This window comes from Lynx rufus, unplaced genomic scaffold (assembly GCF_022079265.1).
Source record: "Lynx rufus isolate CCGP_SWC_20201006 ecotype Redwood Valley unplaced genomic scaffold, mLynRuf1.p SCAF_4, whole genome shotgun sequence".
NCBI lineage: Eukaryota > Metazoa > Chordata > Mammalia > Carnivora > Felidae > Lynx > Lynx rufus.
The window spans coordinates 91934757-91954242 of record NW_025814856.1 but is presented as its reverse complement, the minus strand read 5'-3'; the positions used below and the strand labels follow the sequence as shown (position 1 = coordinate 91954242).

General features: G+C 42.3%; 1 protein-coding gene across 1 annotated transcript in view; it reads left to right on the top strand.

Annotated features, from left to right (window-relative positions):
• The window catches only part of ABCB4 (ATP binding cassette subfamily B member 4), a 70817-nt gene that overhangs the window by 46784 nt on the left and 4547 nt on the right, over positions 1-19486 (top strand). The window contains exons 16-24 of the mRNA XM_047097194.1: positions 1033-1179; positions 3307-3411; positions 5255-5332; positions 6649-6732; positions 7838-8041; positions 12092-12192; positions 13773-13913; positions 17227-17383; positions 18862-19059. Of these exons, the coding sequence (XP_046953150.1) occupies positions 1033-1179; positions 3307-3411; positions 5255-5332; positions 6649-6732; positions 7838-8041; positions 12092-12192; positions 13773-13913; positions 17227-17383; positions 18862-19059 (1215 nt within the window). The remainder of the gene's footprint in view (positions 1-1032; positions 1180-3306; positions 3412-5254; positions 5333-6648; positions 6733-7837; positions 8042-12091; positions 12193-13772; positions 13914-17226; positions 17384-18861; positions 19060-19486) is intronic.

Below are 19486 nucleotides of genomic sequence, written 5' to 3'. Positions count from 1 at the left end.
GTTCATGGGTTCGAGTCCAGCCCCGAGCTCTTTGCGGACAGCTCACATTCTGGAGCCTGCTTCAGATTCTGTCTCCCTCTCTCTCTGCCGCTTCCCCCCTCACAGTCTCTCTGTCTCTCAAAAAATGAATAAAAACGTTAAAAAAATTAAAAAAATAAAGACATAGTCTTCACCTTAAAAAAAAAACAACAACAGGGGCGCCTGGGTGGCGCAGTCGGTTAAGCGTCCGACTTGAGCCAGGTCACGATCTCGCGGTCCGTGAGTTCGAGCCCCGCGTCGGGCTCTGGGCTGATGGCTCAGAGCCTGGAGCCTGTTTCCGATTCTGTGTCTCCCTCTCTCTCTGCCCCTCCCCCGTTCATGCTCTGTCTCTCTCTGTCCCAAAAATAAATAAATGTTGAAAAAAAAAATTAAAAAAAAAAACAAAAAACAACATTAAAAAACAAGGCTTGGAAATAAATAAATGGGGGAAAAATGCAAAATAAGCTAAGCTTTGAAATAGGAGAAGCCAAGGAACAGTGATAAAAGAAAAGGGGCATAATTAATTTGGTTTTGTGAGTTAGGAACACGTCACGGAAAAAGGCAGCACTGGACAGGGTTCTGGGGGTGAGGAGACCAGGTCCAGGTTCATAATGGTATCCCACATTTATAAGGACATTTATCCATCTTTTCATGGGTATTATCTCATTTAACCCCAACATCGTCCCTGTGTTGAGTTGGGATAAGATTCTAGAGCATTTTGTGCCCAGGTCCTGCCTCTCTTCCCTCTGCTGGGCTAGTCACATCATGAAGACTGCTTCTTGAGTGAACAGCTCTTACCTTATGTAATCAGTGGACACTGTTAACATTTTATAACAGACCGTCTTACTCTCTAGGAGACTGGTGTGGACTGGTTATTCTCAGCACCTAGTTTGGAAGTTCTTTGAGGACAATGCTGTGTCTTTGTCTACAAACTCTGGTGGTAACTGTTGTGTTATGACCAGTTTGTCCTGATACATAGATGTGTGTGTGTGTGTGTGTATGTGTGTGTTATAGGATGAAAATGTGCCACCAGTGTCTTTTCTGAAGATCTTGAAGCTGAATAAAACAGAATGGCCCTACTTTGTGGTGGGAATAGCATGTGCCATTGCCAATGGGGCCCTTCAGCCGGCATTTGCAATCATGTTCTCAGAAATGCTAGCGGTAAGTTTGAAACCATCATGTAGTAGTTTGAATTAAATGCGTTCTCGGGGCACCTGGGTGCCTCAGTTAAGCATCCAACTCTATTTTGGCTGAAGTCATGATCTCATGGTCTGTGAGTTCAAGCCCCACACGTTGATGGTGCAGAGCCTATTTGGAATTCTCTCTCTCTACCCTTTCCCCGCTTGCATGCTTTCTCTCTCTCAAAATAAGTAAGCTTGAAAAAAAATAAAAATTAATAAAAATTAAAAATCCGTTTTTGTGCCGACCTCCCCAGTGGGTCCATTTTGGAGTAAAGCTGCCTCCATTTTGGAGTAAGCTGAAGTTTTTTTTTTTTTTTTTTTTTAATTTTTTTTTTCAACGTTTATTTATTTTTGGGACAGAGAGAGACAGAGCATGAACGGGGGAGGGGCAGAGAGAGAGGGAGACACAGAATCGGAAACAGGCTCCAGGCTCTGAGCCATCAGCCCAGAGCCCGACGCGGGGCTCGAACTCACGGACCGCGAGATCGTGACCTGGCTGAAGTCGGACGCTTAACCGACTGCGCCACCCAGGCGCCCCTAAGCTGAAGTTTTTAATTCCCCTTTGAGGAAAGACGCAAGACAAAAGAAAAGGTAGCCTTTCAAACGATTCCAAGTTATGATACTAATGAAATTGTAAGTTATAAAATCACTAACAGAGGCTTTTAATTAGCTCTTCATTGAGGTGAAGACGGTGCTCCCTTTCCCAATTGAGGAGAGCAGGTGCAGGCTCCAGGAAGGCTGGGAGGAGGTGAAGGACAGGCTCAAGTCCCAGCCCCCAGGGACCAAGAGCTGGGCACAGACCGGCCTCGCCATTTCCCGGCTGTGCATACGTGGGCTGGGTGCTGCTCTTGTCAGTCCCCAGTTCCTTCATGTATAAAGTAATCCTGCCTCACAGGCTGGCTGAGGATGGAAAGAGATGCTACAGATAACTATAAGGGGAGTGTTTAAGAGTGTCTGCCTCAGAGTGAGTATTCAAAAACTAATAGCAAGTACATCATTGTTTTAGCAATCCTTCCCTGGCCTGAAGAGTCTAAGAAAACTCATAGTATCTAATCCAACTTCCTTGGGGAACATTTAGAGAAAGTTATCAGAAACATCTAAGGCTCCATTACACCCTCCATTTATATTATATAATCTTAGTCAACCCCTAACATTATTGCAGAGACTTTCTTGTTAAGATAAATTCTTCTTCATCATGTTATAAGTTTATTGTACTTGTGACATGGGACGTTGGTCTCCAATTAAGAGCACAAGCCAAAACAGTAGTAAATTAGAAAGGACCCTTCAAATGTTTTAAAATTAGAAAATAAAGCAATCCCTAGCTCTCTTGCAATTCAAGAGCTGTGCAGACTGTATTTCTATTTTGGGGCCTCTCCTACATGCCAAATGGTGTCCTGGGCACCAGAGATAAAGCAGAAAATAAACCAAGCCCTGCCCTCAAACAATTTACTTTCTGTTGGGACAAACACAGAACACACAAACAAAACACAAACATGTAGCGTGTCAGGGGACAGCAAGTCTTTTAAAGGCAGGGCCTGGCAGCAGGGGGCTGGAGGTGGAGGTGCTGTTTGATGTTAATTGGTCAGGAGCAGGCAGAGCCCCTGTGGGGCAGGGGTGCAGGGCTGGGGCCAGGCAGGCACCAGTTGGGGCAGAGGGAACAGCAGTGCAGAGGAAGAGGAACAAACACCAAAATGTGCAACCACACACAATCCAGATGCAGTGTTTCTTCTCATGTTAATTACCACGTGACCCTCAAGTTCTGGGAGATGGGAAGTAGCATCGTGGTCCCCAAGGGCCTGGGGAGCGGGTACGGTGAGGTTCCTGTTTCACGGGTGCAGAGTTGCAATCTGAGATGATGAAAAAGTTCTGGAGATGGGTAGTGGTGAAGGTTGCACGATATGACACAGTGAATGTATCTTATGCCTCTGAATCGTACACTTAAAAATGGTTACGATGGCAAAGTTTTTGTTGTATGTATTTTACAATTTAAAATAAAACCCCACATGTTCAAAGCCCAGTTTTTAAACTGTAATGCTGAAGCCATTATTATGGGAAGAGTGAAGAGAATCATGTAATCCAAGTGGGCATTTTAAATGTTCTTTTGTAGGTTTTTGGACCAGGGGATGATGAAGTAAAGCAGTGGAAATGCAACATGTTCTCGTTGCTTTTTTTAGGTCTGGGAATTATTTCTTTTTTTACTTTCTTCCTTCAGGTAGGTACCTATGATTTCATCTTCTCGTAAGTCTACCTTCTATTAGAGAATATAAACTATCTATTAGGTTTTATTATCTATTAATATACATTAATTATCAATTAAAACCTAATGGAACTTTTGAATCTTAAATTGAAATGAATTGCAAACATAGTCTGTGCAGCTCTTTCAGAGGGCAGTGTCCTGAGCAGAAGGAATAGAGACTTTGCTATGTTCTAAATTATATTATGTCCCAGGTTTGCCCACAGCAGACATTCATTACAAAGGAAAAAAGAGACTTGAATTCATAAGAGAACATAAGTACCAGTTAAACTCATTATAAACTAGAAAAAAAATCAGTACACCAGTATATTCTCTTTTTTGCTATTACTTTTGGTACCGTTTCAAGCAACTTCTCTGATCTTTTCCTCCTTAACAGATGAACTCTGTGTAAGAACATCTATAATACTGCATTTATATATTGTAAACCTGGGCAAAATGAACTAAAAAGCCTGTTCTGTTTGTACTTTTCTACCTAGATTTACTAAATTTCTTTTGTCTCTGTAACTCAGCACCACGCAGGCCTTTCCAATACAATCCAGTAAGTCAGCAAAGTGAGGTTTCCTAGTCTTGTCCACTATGCTTGTCTTCTGTCATTGTTGAGCCAATGGTAAAAGTAAGCCAAGCTTTTTATTGGGAAATAATTGCCATACTGGTAGCAACGCAGTGATGCAATCCAGCCCCAGGCCCTGGTGTGTTAGGGAGTGGGGATAGTTTTAGAAATGTATTTTATATACTGTGGGAACAGTGGGATGACGAATAGAACTGCAGTGCCCACATTGGCCTTGAGTGCTGTGCCGGCTGAGGAAGGAGGAGACCGCAGTAGCCCGGGCTTGGACTCCTGGGGCAGACTCATCCCCAGGTACTGATCACCTACTCTCCTGGCTTAATAAAGACTCCTGATGTGTCCTCCCAGAGCATTCTCTGCACACCTACACCAAAGCTCTGTGTGCCTGGAGGTCTCACCCAGCCCAGCGGTGGATATCTGTGCTGCTCTTCCATTTGAATGTGGCATAATTGAGAGAGGAATTTTCTGGCAAGGCCGCTCGAGGAGGAAGAATAGCCTAATTGTTCCCCCAATCTGAGAACAGGTGGAGCTGTGACAGAGAACCAGCAAACTCGTGTGGAACTTGATAGTACAGACCTCCTCCTTCCCCTCTACACTACACAAGACAGAATGTGTTCCTGCATGGAGTTTTGTTACTTGTGCTTCCGGCGGTTTAAAGTATCAGGAACATGCCAAAAGTTGTAATTCTATACGATACTGTGCTTACGGAGATGCCCTTGAAGGTTGGGGAAAGGAAATACGTTTAGAATGTTTCAGAAGCCAGGGGTGTCTGCATGGCTCAGTCGGTTAAGCATCTGACTATTGATTCCAACTCAGGCCACGATCTCACAGTTTATGGGTTCTAGTCCCGTGTCGGACTCCATACTGACAGTGCGGAACCTGCTTGGGATTCTCTATCTCTCCCTCTCTGCCACTCCCCTGCTCACGTGCTTGCGTGCTTTCTCTCTTTCAAAAATAAATTATTAAAAAAAAATTTTTTAAAGAATGTTTCAGAAGCCATAACTGGACATTTGTAAGGTTTTTGGTGTCAGGATTCTTTTGTATGCTAATGATTGGGCAAGTACATGAATTTGAAATTCGGACTTAGAATTAGTGTTTGGTCATAGACTTTTGTTACCTGAATAGTGGACTAATGTATGTGTAATGTAAAAACTAATATGAGTATACCCACTTGGGTCAAATACTACCGATCATCAAAAGGGACCACAGCTTTTTTTTTTTTTTTTTTTTAACCAGGGCTTCACTTTGGGGAAAGCTGGTGAGATCCTCACCACAAGGCTTCGGTTAATGGCTTTTAAAGCAATGCTAAGACAGGTAGGTGTGTGCACTGGAGAATGCCTTCTGCTCAGATTTCTTAAATTCACAGCCTCTTTCTGTCGTTTGGGTGTGTGTAGTTCATGACCATGCCCACCTACCCCATCCATGCTTTCTTGCAGGGACTGGGCAGGGCCCTACCAGTTGTCCTGGTCTTTCAATATCCAAAGACTTTTCAGGAATTTCATGGGAGTATGCTTAATTTAGGTAGCTTTTTGAGCTTATTTTGTAACTGTCTCTATCCATATGGATACTGTCATTTTTAAGGACCTGTATCTCTTCTCTGGATTCTATGCAGGCCCAAGCTAGCCATCTGAGACCCCAAGATATCTTGAAACAAAGGAGAAGGTGGTTAGTAGGATTCATGTGCCACAACTGACTGTGCTAACTATACATTTTCCCAAATGTTGGTAACTGAGTTTCGGTTTTGTCTTGAGCTCTGTTTTCATAATAATTCACGTGTTGATTCACTCAGTCATTACCAACTATGAGCCCCTGTGCTATTAGCCGGGACTATAAAATGCATTATGTGCCCTCTTGAGAAGTCCACAGTCTTAGTGCAGGACATATGGGGAAATGTGCTTATATGAATTCTCTGTTTTTATGGAGAAGGCTTAAGAGAGAGGGCCAGAATATTATCCATGCACTTGACAGGAAGTGATTATATCCGTGCTCACAAAAAAGCCCATAGCAGGTATCCTATTTAGAGCAGGTCTGAGTTGAGAAACGTTTTTTGCAGTATCTTTTCAGTGTTGCTATGTGGGGAAGATGATTTGCTGTGAAACTCACATGCTATGGATGAGTGTAGGCTGCGGTTAAAATCTTATCTAACATCTAAACCAAACAAAACACGGTGAGGAAGCAGGGCTGATTTTCTCCTGCTTAGGAGTTACAGGAGCTGTGTTGAGCACCACTCCATCCCGTCTATGCAGTACATCACCTCAGCAGGGAGGAGGTGTCTGCAGTGCATGGGGTAAGGATGGGGTGGTGAAATGTGCCCACCTGTGCCCACCCCCTCAGGTGCAGCTGACGGGGAACACAGCTGCAGCTAGAGAAGCCCTATCCCACTCCCGGCCCCCAGATCAGCTGTGCTCTCCCGGCCACAGCAGGGCAGCCTGGAGCAGGGCTCCTAATGGACCCCAAGGGTGTGTGTTCCTGTCAGGGACCGCAGCTCCGCACTGCATGTCCACTCTCCCCTGACTCCGGGGCCACATTAGGTATGGGTATTTCCAGCATTGAAGGTTTTGGAGGTCTCATCTACTTTTCTTGGCTCGTTTTAATTTGGAACTAATTTAAAGGTGTGCTTTGTGCCGCAGGACATGAGCTGGTTTGATGATCATAAAAACAGTACCGGTGCCCTTTCTACAAGACTTGCAACTGATGCCTCCCAGGTCCAAGGAGTATGTAGACTGCATTCTACTCTTTTTCTTTAATGTGGTTTTGAATACAAATATGGCATAGCTGCATCAGTGATGCTGCTTTCAGCTGGAAATAACAGAAAACTCAAACCTAAACAATAAAGAGGAAAGTTGGACTTCAGGGTTGATTGATCCATTGACTCAAAGCCATCATGAAGGACACGTGTGCCCTCTGTGTGTATGTGTGTGTAGTTCTGTGTGTACGTGTGCCTTCTGTGTGTTGTATGTTCTGTGTGTGTGCCCTCTGTATGTGTGTGGTTTTGTGTGTGGCTCTATGTGTGTGACTCTGAGTGGCTTTCAGTCCTCCAAGATGGCTTTATCCTAACGCTCCTTTCCTCGTGGTGGTAAGATGGTTGCCAGGGACAAACAGGAGGTTCCAGTGAGAGAGTGCCCACCTGTACCTCAGCCACCAAACAACCACCTTCCCTTAAATATAATTAAGGCTAATTTGGGTTATCTGCCCAACCCTTAGCAATAACTGTCTCTGGGGACGGCCTCATCTCCTTGGCGTAGGTCCCTACCCTTGGAGCTGAGGGCTTTTTCTTTGAAGCTTCCTGCTCCTACACAATGCAGAAGCAGTGGGAGAGCCACCTGCCACGTGCCGAACACCAGCCCTCCTTTTCTGAGCCTACACACAGTAATTCATCCGATGTATGCTTTCTGGCGGGTAGTCTGTTAGGACACGTACGCTTCGTAACAGATGGTTTCTTGAGGTATATAAATTCCCCTCTTACACATTTGCAGCAAAGGGTTCTCCAAATGACCAGAGTACGCTGGGGTTTTCTCTCTAAATGTTGCTTTTGTGCAAGAGTGCCTATGCCCCACATCCTATCCCCAGGGTGGAGCAGCTGATGGCCTGGTTCTTGTAAGGCTGAATCCAGGTGGGAAGGACAGGAATGAGAATTGAGGGGCATGAGCAAAAAAAAGAACTGCAGAGCCTCATGAGTTAGGCACAGGTGTTGTGGGTTTATTGCAATGAAAGGGGGCAAATGTAAGCCAGACCCACAACCCTCTCCTCATTCTGAACTGGAAGCCTGTGGGATTTGCAGCTTAAAACACAGCTCCCTCTTTTCTTTTGCTCTTCCAGGCCACGGGGACCAGGCTGGCTTTAATCGCACAGAATGCAGCTAACCTTGGAACTGGTATCGTCATATCGTTTATCTACGGTTGGCAATTGACCCTTTTGCTATTATCAGTTGTTCCAATTATTGCTTTATCAGGAATCATTGAAGTGAAAATGTTGGCCGGAAATGCCAAAAGAGATAAAAAAGAACTGGAAACTGCTGGAAAGGTGGGTCAAATAAGGCTTCAGTTAGTGTAAGTATTGTTTTTAGACATGTATTTTATTTGAGTTATTCCAACATGCATGTTTTGATAATTAAATGTGCTTGATACAAGTGAATAACTGTCAACACTGCATGAAATAGTTTATCTATAATAATGCCTATAATCTGACAATGGGATCATTAATATAAGGGTCTTAGCCTGTAGAAAAGCACTTTATGTGTGGTTCTTATAAAGAATTTCTGAATATCTGAAGTCCGTTTTGCCTTTTACTTCATAACCTGATGCCATTGTTGAAATAAATATCACCCCTATTTTACACAGGAGGAGTCCTTAGGGCAGAGAGCATAAGCGAATTGTTTAAGTTAGTAATTTGCTGGTGCATAGGGGAGCAGTCTTTTCTTCTTGGCTGTGATTTCTATAATTAAGGTGGGTAGCCACCAGATGGCAGTAATGCTTTGATTTGTGCTTCCAACTATCCTGGCAATTGGGCAAATATTTACTTCGGCCCTTGCTATGTACCAATTACTGTGTTTATGCACCAACTCATCACATTCTTAGAGTAATTCTGTGAAGCAGGCACTAACGTTATCCCGATTTTATAAATGAGGAACTTGAGAAACTAGATAAAGGCGTTGGCTGGGATTCAAGTTCTGATCTAATTTCAAAGCCCTTTAGTATGTGGTCCCTATGTATTGAAATGTATCTAAATCTACATCTAAACATTTTACTCACATGTATATGCTTTTAAATATTTAAATATAGATTATAGCCAGTAATATTTTTATTTATGTCAGTATTATCCTCTATTGAAAGATGAGGAGGGGAAACAGATAATAAGTAGAAATTGTGATCTAGTTTCTACAGCACCACACTTTACACAGCCCTTTCAACCATGTTACTGCGACTGGCTTTCACTCTGGTTATGCGAGGGGGGTAAATAGTATGGCCATGTTACAGGGAAGAAAGTATTCAGAGGGTCAGTGACTTGTTCCAGATGTATGTCACCTAAGGTATGAGATTAAAATTCCATGCAAGCATGTTTGCACTAACCCACTAATGTCCAAGGAAACCATTTCTGTTTGTCTCTTAACCCACATCAGCTGTAGCTCAGTGTCATGTTGACATCACCCCTGGGTCTCCTTCAGAATGCTTCATTCTTGTCTTCAGCCCACATCCTCTCCTGGAGCCACTAGGACATTTTATAGTTCTGAGACTTGAGAACACTTTGGGTGTTCAAAGTGCTTGAAGATTCTCTTGGCTGCTGGCTGTGTATATTTTAAGGCATCACCTCCTAGACTTGTGTTTGGCACAACTAACTGTTGAAAAAAACTCTGTAGTTTTTATTTCCCTTTTCCCCGAACCCTGTTTCTTCCACGTTTCAGAAGGGAAAATTGTCAGTAGATAGAATGAAGGTCAAGTTTTCTTAGACTAGTTACATGAAAGAAAACATCTCGAATCTAGTTAAGATAATAGTTTTCACTCTATTGAAAATGACTAGGAACACTGAAAGGTATCAGGAGGAGGGCAGTTAGAAATGACCTTATGGCAAATGAAAGATAACCTCTTGGATTATTAGTCTCGGTCTTGGTAGTCACTGTGTATGATACAGGAGAAGATCCCCAACTTCTCTGGTCTTCACTTTATACTTTAATGAACTGAGAAATTTGATCCAATAATGTCCCTTCTTTCTTCCAGCTAATACTCTCATTCTAGGAACCAGAGAATAACCTGGAGTGGCCAGTCTGAAATTATTTTTAATAACCACTTAAACCTAATAAGGTTTTTTTTAATATAGCGTGAGTGGGGCACCTGGGGGGGCTCTGTCAGTTGAGCATCAGACTCTTGATTTCTATGCAGGTAATGATCTCGTGGTTGTGGGATTGAGCCCTGTGTCAGGCTCCGCACTAAACATAGAGCCTGCTTAAGATTCTCTCTCCCTCTCCCTCTCCATCTGCCCCTAGCTCTCTCTCTCAAAAACAAAACAAAACAAAACAAAAAACAAAACAGCTGTGTGTGTGTGTATATATCTATAATGTCAGAAACTAGAAATTTTAGATGTTGTTAGAAATGAGTCATAATTCAATTTTGTTTACTTAGTTAACTCTTAACACAGAATGAGGGTTAGAAAAAAGGTCCTGGAACACCCCCGCCCCCCACCCCCATCACAGTTTTTTGGTTGTGGGTTGTTTTTGGTTTTTTTTCCCCCACAAAAATAAAAGCTCTTACTAACCTGGGTATAGATTAATCATGGTTAAGTACATCAGGATTTGGGATCCATTTCCATTTTCATTTTTCAAAAAGGGCTTGGTAATGAGGATGTTGACTCTTTGGCTGGTAAAGAGGTGGGGAGAGGCTGCATTTAATCCTCCTGACAAGGGCCATGCCTAATGACTGAAATTATAACCCCGCTGAACCAAGCCTAGCCCATGACCAGAAAATCAAGAGGTGAGTGTGAAGTCATTAACAACTAGCTTCTCCTTGTGTAAATTACAAAGCAGGGCAAGCAGTAAGCATGATGGGTTACGAATGCAGACGCGGAATTCTTGCCTACTTTTCAACTCTGGAGCCTCAGCAAATTAGTGACTTCTCTGTGCCCCAGTTCCCACATCTACAAAAACAGGAAAATACTGATCTCACAGGGTTGGTGTGAGGCTAAGTGGGAGCCTGTCAGTTAAGTGAAGGAATACCTGGCACATAGCAAAAGCTCACAAAGCAAGTATTCTCTAGTCTGGCTATCATTAACATTAGATTTTTCATTTCTAATTAAAGATAAAAGGTCATTCAGCCTAAAATATCGAATATCTTGCCTTCATCTGGTTGCAGAGAACTGATGTAAAAATCTTAAATCTGATCAAACAAAAACATAAACTCTTACGCTCTTTGTATTAATAGTTTAGATGAGCCGCCTGTGGAACTATGCTTTATTTATTTGTTTTTAAATGTTTCTTTGTTTTTGAGAGAGAGAGAGCAGGAGGAGGAGGGGCAGACAGAGAGGGAGACAGAGGATCTGAAGCAGGCTCTGCACTGACAGCAGAGAGCCCAATAGAGGACTCAGACTCAGGAACTGTGAGATTGTAACCTTAGTCCAGGTCAGACCCTTAGACCCTTAATGGGCTAAGCCACCCAGGTGTCCCTGGAACTATGCTTTAAACTAAGTCACAGACCATTAACATTAGTCAAGGGTGGTTTGGCTATAAAAGTCAAAAAACTGCTTTGACTGGCTTGGGTAGAAAGAGTTTTGAGATAAAGAGACAGGGAAGTTCGGGGGATACAGATGGATTATATTACTGTAAAATCACCACCAGGTCCTCTGTTAGAGCCACAAGCTCCATGGTGTCTGAGTCTCTTTACACCTTTGTTCCCTTCCTCCCCTGCTGAATATTCAGACCAGCTTCCTCCACATACCCAGTGTGGCCCCCCCACATGGAGACCTTCATCTCTGAATCCACAGGACATCCTGGGTCAAGCAGTGGCCTCCAAGTCTAGTAAACCTATCCATCTGGTGTCTGTCCCTAGTTTAAGCAGGGACTTAAGGCAGAGTTATGTTGTTTACAATCGGGATCTTCGTTCCAGTTGTGAGTGACCAGTTTCTCTAGGGATATGTGCATGGAGGAAATGACTGGCCCCTTCAGTGGGCCCTTATAAATTCCATAGCGTAATGCTAGGACCCTCTCTTTTAGGGCCCTACCCTGTAAAGAAAGCAAAGCCACAAAAGGCTGTGACTAAAACCAGTCAAGTAACTGACTGCTGGCAGGGCTGCAAATAAAAACCGGTTTCTGATGTCGAGACCAGTATGTTTGCTCTAAGCTTGTCAGTCTCCCTGGACATCTGAAGACTTGCCCACCAAGTCTTACAAGATTTGTTTTTAAGATGTCCAGTTTTGTCACAGAGTTCATCTTGAAGAACACCTTATGCCATTGCTGTCAAAACTGAAGAAATTAAAAACCTGTCAACAAAATGTTGAGGATTCTTTTGACAGAGCCCTAAAGTGTATATTTTTCATTATCCAAAAATGAAAGCCCCACTTCTCATCAAGATCTGTTCTACGTTACAGATTGCAACAGAAGCAATAGAAAATATTAGGACAGTTGTGTCCTTAACCCAGGAAAGAAAATTTGAGTCGATGTACGTTGAAAAATTGTATGGAGCTTACAGGTAATGAGCATATGTGATTGTTGCTAAGAAACTACTGCTTTCCTGAGGTTTAATTATTGTTCCCAAAAGATAATAAAAATTGTGCTCAAACAACAATAGAACTGGAAGGATGATATTTTCTCAGTATCTCACTGAAAGTAAGTAGCTTTTTGCGCTATAGGATTGGATTTTTACATCTCTTGTAGAAAAAAATAGGTGTGTTCTCCAAGACCTAAAAGACACAGAGGTCTGTGCAAACAAATGTTCCTTAGTGTAGGCAACTCAGACACCCAGTGTGGGCGTTTAAGGATAAATATTATTTCAGGGAATTCCTCAAACTTTTACTTTCTTGGAACTGTGTAGACTGAACTAAAGATGAGACTTACTTGGTTAGACTATTCCATTTGTTCTCTGGATGAGGACCAGACCCAACCTACTCTGAAAACACACGACTCCTGTCTCACTAGTTCTTACTCGAGCAGTTTAAGAAACTCAGTGGCACTATTTGCCACTGTTTTCCAACCAGGCAAGGCCTAGTTTTATAAATGAATATATTTTAAAACTAACAAAAATGAAAACAACTTACAGTAAAACTTTGTAGACGAGAACAATAGTTCGAACGCTTATAAATTTGAAATGGGAGAATTGAAATTCTCATTCTATCTCCTTAGTTATGTACACTTCATGAAGTAATTTTTCTCTCCATTTGATGTTTGACATATACGTGTATGTGCCATTACCTAAGACTTCTGGTTAATTTGAATTGCAAGGGAATTAAGGAAGAATTCATTTTCAATTTGATTATAATTTAAAGATTGAATAGCATTGTAAATTGTTGAGTAATTTTACATATTGACCGTGCTCACAGGATATGTTAAAATATCCAAATCAGTAATATTTTGAATTTTCCCGTCTTTCCAAATGCCTTCCTATTTTAATCTAGAAGAAAATAAATTACTGTTCTTTTGGAGGATTTAGAATACTGAAGTATATATAATAAAGTAGCTATACTGATAAAGGATAGCATGTGGTCTAATTAGAAATGGTGTGAAACACATTATATTGGGGCTGGTGGGATCTAGCTCAGGGAGGAGCTTCTGATGGGTGTCTGCATAAACCTCAGTGACCCTACTTGTCTGAATCTGAAATGTGAATTTTGACGTATGAGGCTATACCTTGTCATTATTGGAAGGCAAGATAGTAATGAAGAAATTGCATTGAGACCATTCCAACTTTAGTCCTAACTTGGACATCCTCCACATTTTTGATAAAACAGTCATATTTATATCATAGGGGTTGAATATCTGATTGACTAGATACTAACATTTAATAATATCAGCACCTCTCATTTGAACAACCAATAATGAGGTGCTTTGCTAGACATTTGTATTTGTTTAATCCTCAAAAGAATTCTGCATCATGCTGTTTATTCCCATTATACAAATTGGAAAACGTGATGATACACAGAGATTGTCACTCACTCAAACTAATAAAACTGGAGTCAGAATATAAACCCAGCCTTAGAAGCTGTTGCTCTTTCTATGACAAAGTGCTAAGAGAGGCCAAAGAGAGGGTTATGAATATACTAACTTGCCTTTCAGGAATTCTGTGCAGAAGGCACACGTCTATGGAATTACTTTTAGTATTTCACAAGCATTTATGTATTTTTCCTACGCCGGTTGTTTTCGATTTGGTGCGTATCTCATCGTGAACGGACACATGCGCTTCAGAGATGTTATTCTGTAAGTAAACTTAAAAATAGATTATTCTAGGGGTGCCTGGGTGGCTCAGTCGGTTGGGCGCCCGACACTCCGTGAGTTCAAGCCCCGCGTCAGGCTCTGTGCTGACAGCTTAGAGCCTGGAGCCTGTTTCAGATTCCATGTCTCCCTCTCTCTCTGACCCTCCCCCGTTCATGCTCTCTCTCTGTCTCAAAAATAAATAAATGTAAGGAAAAAAAGTAAAAAAAAAATTTAAAAAAAATTCTATAAAAAGGTTTTAGAAAAAGGTTTTAGTAGGTCTATGTAAAGTTTGGGAATAGAAAAAAAAACACGTGCTCTAAAATGAGGTCAGAGAGTTGAATCTGCCACAGAAATCTGATCTTGATAATACTCCAAGTACAATTTCAACATCCGAGTTGAACTAAAATGAACCAAACTCCTAAAAATGATCATATACCAGAATTGTAGTAATACACAGAACTCCAGTCAAGAGGAGAGCGAGTGTAGGCAGAAATAAATTGTAATGAGAAAATCGCTGGTTACCATGGACTCAAAACAGAGGGTTAAATAGCTTGCTGTTGATCTGCAACCAAAGATGGCATTGATAATGGGATGGGAATGCTTACTGAAATCTGGCAGAGCCTTGTTCCCCTGACTAGGCCTGGGATGACCTTGCCAGCATTGCCTCGTAGCCTCTCCTTTTTTCTCCGTTTCCAAGGCTAACCAGTGGTCTTCCTAACGGATGCATTCCTCCTTTCAAAATATGCTAAATACATTCAATTAGGTTGCATTCTTGTTTTGCCAAAGGGAAGCCATTCTTTTTAAGATCACTGGGCGTATTTCTGCTCTAATGGGTTGATTTTAAAGTAGTAGTAGTGAGCAGCCTTTTTTCTGAACAGGGTCAAGACAAGGAAAGCGTTTTCATCCAAAATTAAAATAACTATGAAAAAAGGTATATATAATGTTCATAGCTTTCAGGATCCCAGTAGGAAACAGATGCTCCTTCAAAGCGGTAACTAAGAGTTTGCTAAAGGGTCTGTTTATAAAGGTGTGAGAAGAGTTAAGGTAAGCACTACCCAGGAAAGCTGTGAACACCCCAGCAGTTCGCAGCTAGGAACCAACCACTGAGAGCCTCAGCCTAAAGGGCCAGAGGAGGGGAAAGAATCTCAGAACACCGCATAGGGGGGCGTCTGTGGTCCCTGATGGAGGGACACCAACAACACCAGAATCTAACCAGACAGAGCCAATACCCTGGCCTCACACTCATCCAGCCCTCCCTTCCCCTGCTGTTGCCTTTCATGGCCAAACCCCATCAAAAGCCAGAGGACAAGAAAAACCTTTTGATGCCATCCATGAAGGTCAGCCTCTCAGGCAGGAAGTGAGATGATACAAGATGGGGGGGGGCGGTGAGGTGGAGAGCAGAAAGTGGTTGGAGAGGCACAAATGGCAATATCCAGCTCTGGGAATTACAACTTAGAGTACTTTTATTTTCTAGAAGAGCATCACTGAGAAAATTGGCCCTGCTTTTTTGTTTCTACTGATGAGGGAATATGAGTCAGGCTAGCCCAAGCTAGCAACGCACCCCCCCCCACCCCCACCCCAGTCCCCAGGTGGGATCTGTGTGATACTCATTGGACACTCCTGGCTACCCAAGAACAAAGGAAAAGGGTTTAAGTGCTTGCCATGGTAGTGTGGGAAACTAAAGCAAATGAAAAATTAAATTCCCTTATGGCCCTCAGCCCATTGACCAGTCCTTGAAACTGGCAGAGTGACCTCCCTCCAGGAGCTGAGCTGCTTAGATTATGACACTTTGTTAGGGGCAAAAGAGAACCTTAGCTTATTATCCCAACCTCAAGGATCCTGTAATTCTACTTCCTTTATCTCAGTTGCCCCAGGATATATGCTGGCAATCATACTCCAAGCTTATGCCCCCCCTCCCCAGTATACATTTGAAGGGTGTCATGGCTGGGGTTTTATTAAATGGTAAAAAATGGCGTTTTCCTAGCAACAGCTAGCCCTTCAAGGTCCTGGAAACCTTGCTTCCAAAATTCCTTAGAGACTTACTCTCTCCCTGACCCCTTCCCAACCTGAGGGTATATAATGATTTACCTGTCAAGACCCCATACCATACAGCTCTTCCCCCTGCATGGGTTGTGTCCCCATGCTTTATTAAAATCACCTTTTTGTACCAAAGACATCTTCAAGAATTCTTTCTTGGTCGTTGGCTCTGGACCAGCCCACCATCTCCCCAAAACTTCATCACTACCATTAATAAATTAAATTCTGGATAATTGGAAGACAACTTTTTAATCTTCAATGCTAAAGCTAATTTATAGGCTATATCAGAAAGCTAGGCAGCAACATGCTGGTTCATTACTATTTTAAAATTTAGTTTTTGGTAACCAAACTTACCCAGTATTTAAGGGAAAGCCTTATTACACCCACCATTCCTGCCCCCCGGTGTACTTAAAACATATTTTGATACCTTAGATTTAGAAGTTTGGGACGTGAAAGTTTTTAAAAAATTTTTTAAGTATTGCTAGATAAAAATTTTCCTCCCCTCCCCTTTTTCTAGGGAAGCTCTGATGTCAGAAGTAAATAGTTTTGTGGAGATACAGATCTCAGAATCTTTAGCCCTTCCTAAAAGATACTATAATGTATTATCATTCTTCAAAGAGAAGATCATTGGAAAATAGAACTTTAGGGCAGTTGTTTTTCTGAGGGTAGTGCCAATAGTTAGCTGAACTGTAAGAGAAAACCTAGTTCTAGTAAAAGAACTTATTTTCCCTAACAAAATTTCTTTAACTACAGTGATTAATACTGTTTGGGAGCCTAGAAGAAACTATCAACTGGAAGTCGGGGCCAGCAATTCAATAGGAAACATCCTTTCTTGTTGGAGGCTGATCACACCTGCCCCCAAACCCCCCCTCAGCCACCCTCCCACCCCCCCCAGCCACCCTCCCACCCCCCCAGCCACCCCCCCCCCAGCACTCTGTATGTACTTCATTCTGTTCCCTCAGGTCTAAAAAGGGTATAACTAGTCACTAAAAGTACTTGAGGTCACAGTCAGATTCAGTTATAAGCCACTTCCTGAAAAAGAAAAACCATGGCAAGTTACATCAATTTTTGCTTCTCCTCTAGATGTCCTTTGTTAGTGGAATTTCATGGAAATGTGTGCAGTGGTCTTGTGGTGGGGTCGGGGGGAGGCAGGGATCAGTGAAGGGGTACCCAAGGGAGTAAAGAAAATCAATACTAGTAAGCAGTATGTCTTTGGACTTCGAAATATCACAGAGCTAATTATAGAAACTAAGGTTTTCATTCCTCTCCTTCCTTCTAGGGTTTTTACAGCGATTGTGTTTGGTGCAGTAGCCCTAGGACACGCTAGCTCCTTTGCTCCGGACTATGCAAAATCCAAGCTGTCTGCAGCCCACTTATTCATGCTGCTTGAAAGGCAACCTCTGATTGACAGCTACAGTAAAGAGGGCCTGAGGCCTGTGAGTTCTCCGTTGCCTGATGAATGCTTGCTTAATTTTTCCGAAAGGCTTGATGTCTGCTAGATTATAACCGCAGGATACGTTTGTAATGATTCTATCAGCCTGTTTTAGCTTACTCTGGGATATTTACAGGGCTAATATTTGGCCTGCATCCTTAACAGTTTAACATTTCGTAAGAGGTTTCAAGGATTCTGAAACAGAGTACACTGAAAGTAAAGAAAGAAGAGCCTGGGCTCAGTGAGTGGAGCATGCGGCTCTTGATCTTGAGGTGGTGAGTTCAAGCCCCATGTTGGGCATAGAGCTTACTTAAAAAAAATTTTTTTTTAATCTTGAAAAGCTAAAACCTCCTGTATCGAATGAAAAGTCATAATAATGACATTTTTAAAAAAATTAAAATACTCCAGATATACAAGAACTAAGTAATTCCCATGAAAACTGTTAGTTATTTCTGCATGAAGGTCTATGCATGTAATTCTATGGGTAAATGCAAATAGCAATTGTGCTGGGGTGCCTGGCTGGCTAAGTGCATACAGCATACAACTCTTTATCTCAGGATTGTGAGTTCAGGCCCCATGTTGGGTAGAGAGATAACTTAAAAAATACAATCTTTAAAAAAAATTAAAAATAGCAATTGGGCTTTAATCACATTTTGTAATGACAGTGTTAAATTGGTAAGAAGGCTCCTTCATTCACCTTAAGAGTAATAATGCTATACTGTCTCCAAAGTTAATTCAAATTTAGATCTGAATGTTTGTTGTAGGACATGAGCTGCTGTACATTATAATGCACAAGCAGCAGTGTGGGGAAAGAAACGAGGAGTTAGTTTTTCTGGGACTTTATCATGGATGTCACCTGCTGAGAAAATGGCCGTGTCCCACGAATGAGATAAAGAGGTGGCCAGGGGGTACCCTGGGTGGCTCAGTTAAGTGTCTTGATTCTTGATTTCAGCTCAGGTCATGATCTCAGTGTTCATGAGTTTCAGCCCCACATTGGGCTCTCTTGCTGTCAGTGTAAAACCCTCTTGGGAGTCTCTGTCCCCACCCCTCTCTCTGCCCCTCCTTCTCTCTCTCTCTCACAAAAAGTAAAAAAAAAAAAAGGTGCCAGGGTTGGAGGCCAGGGCTGTCCACACCTCACTCAGACACTGCACTGAACGCCCAAGCCTTTGAGCCTTTGGCCACTGGCTTGGCTCTAGCCTCAGAATCCTCATCTGGGAAAGCTAAATAGTTATCTAAATGAACCAAAAATTGAGTTTAGAGAACAAGTCTTTCTAATGTGACTCTAACTTTTACCCCATTCTCCTATCTTCATTTTATGTAACAACAACTTGCTTTCAGTAATAACCAGTGCCAACACTTAAACTGAATATGAATTTTATGTCTTTCTACTTTATCTTTGCTAAAGTTGCTATGAAAGACTTGTAATAATTATCAGACCAATTATAATAGCAACATTAAACTTTGGTGTTGTTTTGTTTTTAGGATAAGTTGGAAGGAAATGTGACATTTAATAAAGTCCTGTTCAACTATCCTACTCGACCAGATACCCCAGTGCTTCGGGGGCTGAGCCTGGAGGTGAAAAAGGGCCAGACGCTGGCCCTCGTGGGCAGCAGTGGCTGCGGGAAGAGCACGGTGGTCCAGCTCCTTGAGCGGTTCTATGACCCAATGGCCGGAACAGTGGTGAGCACACTTTCTTTTTTTTTTTTTTTTTAATTTTTTTTTTTCAACATTTATTTATTTTTGGGACAGAGAGAGACAGAGCATGAACGGGGGAGGGGCAGAGAGAGAGGGAGACACAGAATCGGAAACAGGCTCCAGGCTCTGAGCCATCAGCCCAGAGCCCGACGCGGGGCTCGAACTCGCGGACCGCGAGATGGTGACCTGGCTGAAGTCGGACGCTTAACCGACTGCGCCACCCAGGCGCCCCGAGCACACTTTCTTAAGTTTGTAACCTGATTTAAGGCTTTACTTCAAGTGGCTGATAAACCAGTATTCTTGTAATGGAAAAAAATGGGGCAAATAAAGGCCTATAATCCTATTTGGTGTGATGACCACATTCTATAAACCTCAAACTGGCACCCCTAGATGAGGAGATGGGAACAATAGG